The sequence below is a fragment of the Penaeus monodon genome, chromosome 31 (assembly GCF_015228065.2).
Source record: "Penaeus monodon isolate SGIC_2016 chromosome 31, NSTDA_Pmon_1, whole genome shotgun sequence".
Lineage (NCBI taxonomy): Eukaryota > Metazoa > Arthropoda > Malacostraca > Decapoda > Penaeidae > Penaeus > Penaeus monodon.
Genome location: NC_051416.1, coordinates 10,318,727 through 10,320,198, shown reverse-complemented (window position 1 = coordinate 10,320,198; position 1,472 = coordinate 10,318,727). Strand labels below are relative to the sequence as shown.

The 1,472-nt window shown below is 33.1% G+C and overlaps 1 protein-coding gene across 1 annotated transcript in view; it reads right to left on the bottom strand.

Annotated features, from left to right (window-relative positions):
- The window catches only part of LOC119593026 (X-ray repair cross-complementing protein 6-like), a 22,197-nt gene that overhangs the window by 9,638 nt on the left and 11,087 nt on the right, over nucleotides 1-1,472 (bottom strand). The window contains 2 exon segments of the mRNA XM_037941923.1: nucleotides 283-460; nucleotides 1,260-1,353. Coding sequence (XP_037797851.1) covers nucleotides 283-460; nucleotides 1,260-1,353 — 272 coding nt within the window.

Sequence of the window (1,472 nt, the reverse complement as noted above, 5' to 3'; positions counted from 1 at the left end):
TGAATGCACACAAACATCACTTAAACTCCTATAGAAGAAGCTAAAGGTGTGTGACCTTGAGCCTATCCTTCACTTAAATTGCCATGGATAAACAACAATATGCTTTACTTTTTTAAACTGATTTTACACATTATACCATAAGACTCCTATCACCATTACATAAACCTGATGCAGATGATCATGACAAAATACTTCTACTTCTGCTTCTACTTGTTTCCTTCTAAACCAACGAATCCTCTTTGGTACTAATTCCAGCATTCCACACAACTCATCAAATTTTACCTTGTAGAACTTATTCACATCAAAGCTTGTTCCCATGTGCAAGAGCTCTAAGGAGATGCCGGCTTCGTTCAGGTCCTTGCCCTTCTGGCGAGCCTGTTTCTGCTTTTGGTCATTGCCGCTGTGGGGGTCGTCCTGGCAGGTGAACAGCATGATGCTCTGCCCCGAGAGTTTGCTCTTGCTGAAATGCCATGGAGATACTGTACGTTTGAAATGGAAAATATATGAATGTAAATGCCTACTACTTTCATAAGAATAATAAAATATGTGAATGTATGACACTGGAAATAATTGAACATTTATATAATCCTATTTTAGTACATTTTCATACTCAAAGTTATCTATCAATCATAAATCATGATCAATCTGCAAAATAGAAGCTGATAAATTATTACTATTAATAACACTGTCAAGATATACATTACCTCAGAAATTACTAATTATTAGTCAGATAAAGTTGAATAAAAATGACAAAAATACAAGAATTTTCCACATAACATCTTCATAACATCTTAATCTAGGACATTATTATTACATATTGAGTCATTATCAACAACAATGATACAGAACAAAAAATGTTTTGTTTTAGTTCCCGAGCCTTCGATTAACCTCAATTATAAAGAAATGTAATATCAATAAATAGGTATCAATCTGAACATGACAAAGGAAATTTAGTAGAGGGATGTACAAAATTTTGTTAAATAATACATATGAATCCCCATAACATAAAAAAGGCTTTTAAAAACTAACATACAATAACTGACTTTTGAAATTCAATATTCAAATAATACTGTATCCCTCACATTTTTTTCTCTACGAGTTATTCACCAAAAATAAACAAAACAAGGAAGCCACATCAACACTTGATATACCAACATGAAACCTGGTCTCCGAGAACAAGAGAAAAAAACATGAACCCACATCAACACCAGATATATAAAACCTAGTTTCAAAGAACAAAAATGAAGGCAGATACACACCACTTGTTGAAGATGCTCTGACACACCCACAGAGCTTCATGGATATTGGCATTGTTGCTGTGTCCATACTCCTTTTCAAACTTACTATCACTCACTGCAAAGTTATTAAAATGGCATGAAACATACTCTATATATAGATGCTTGTTGGATTACTATAGAGTAGAATAAAATTTAGAAAACATAAACAGAGGACATGTATTTTATTGTTTGAAC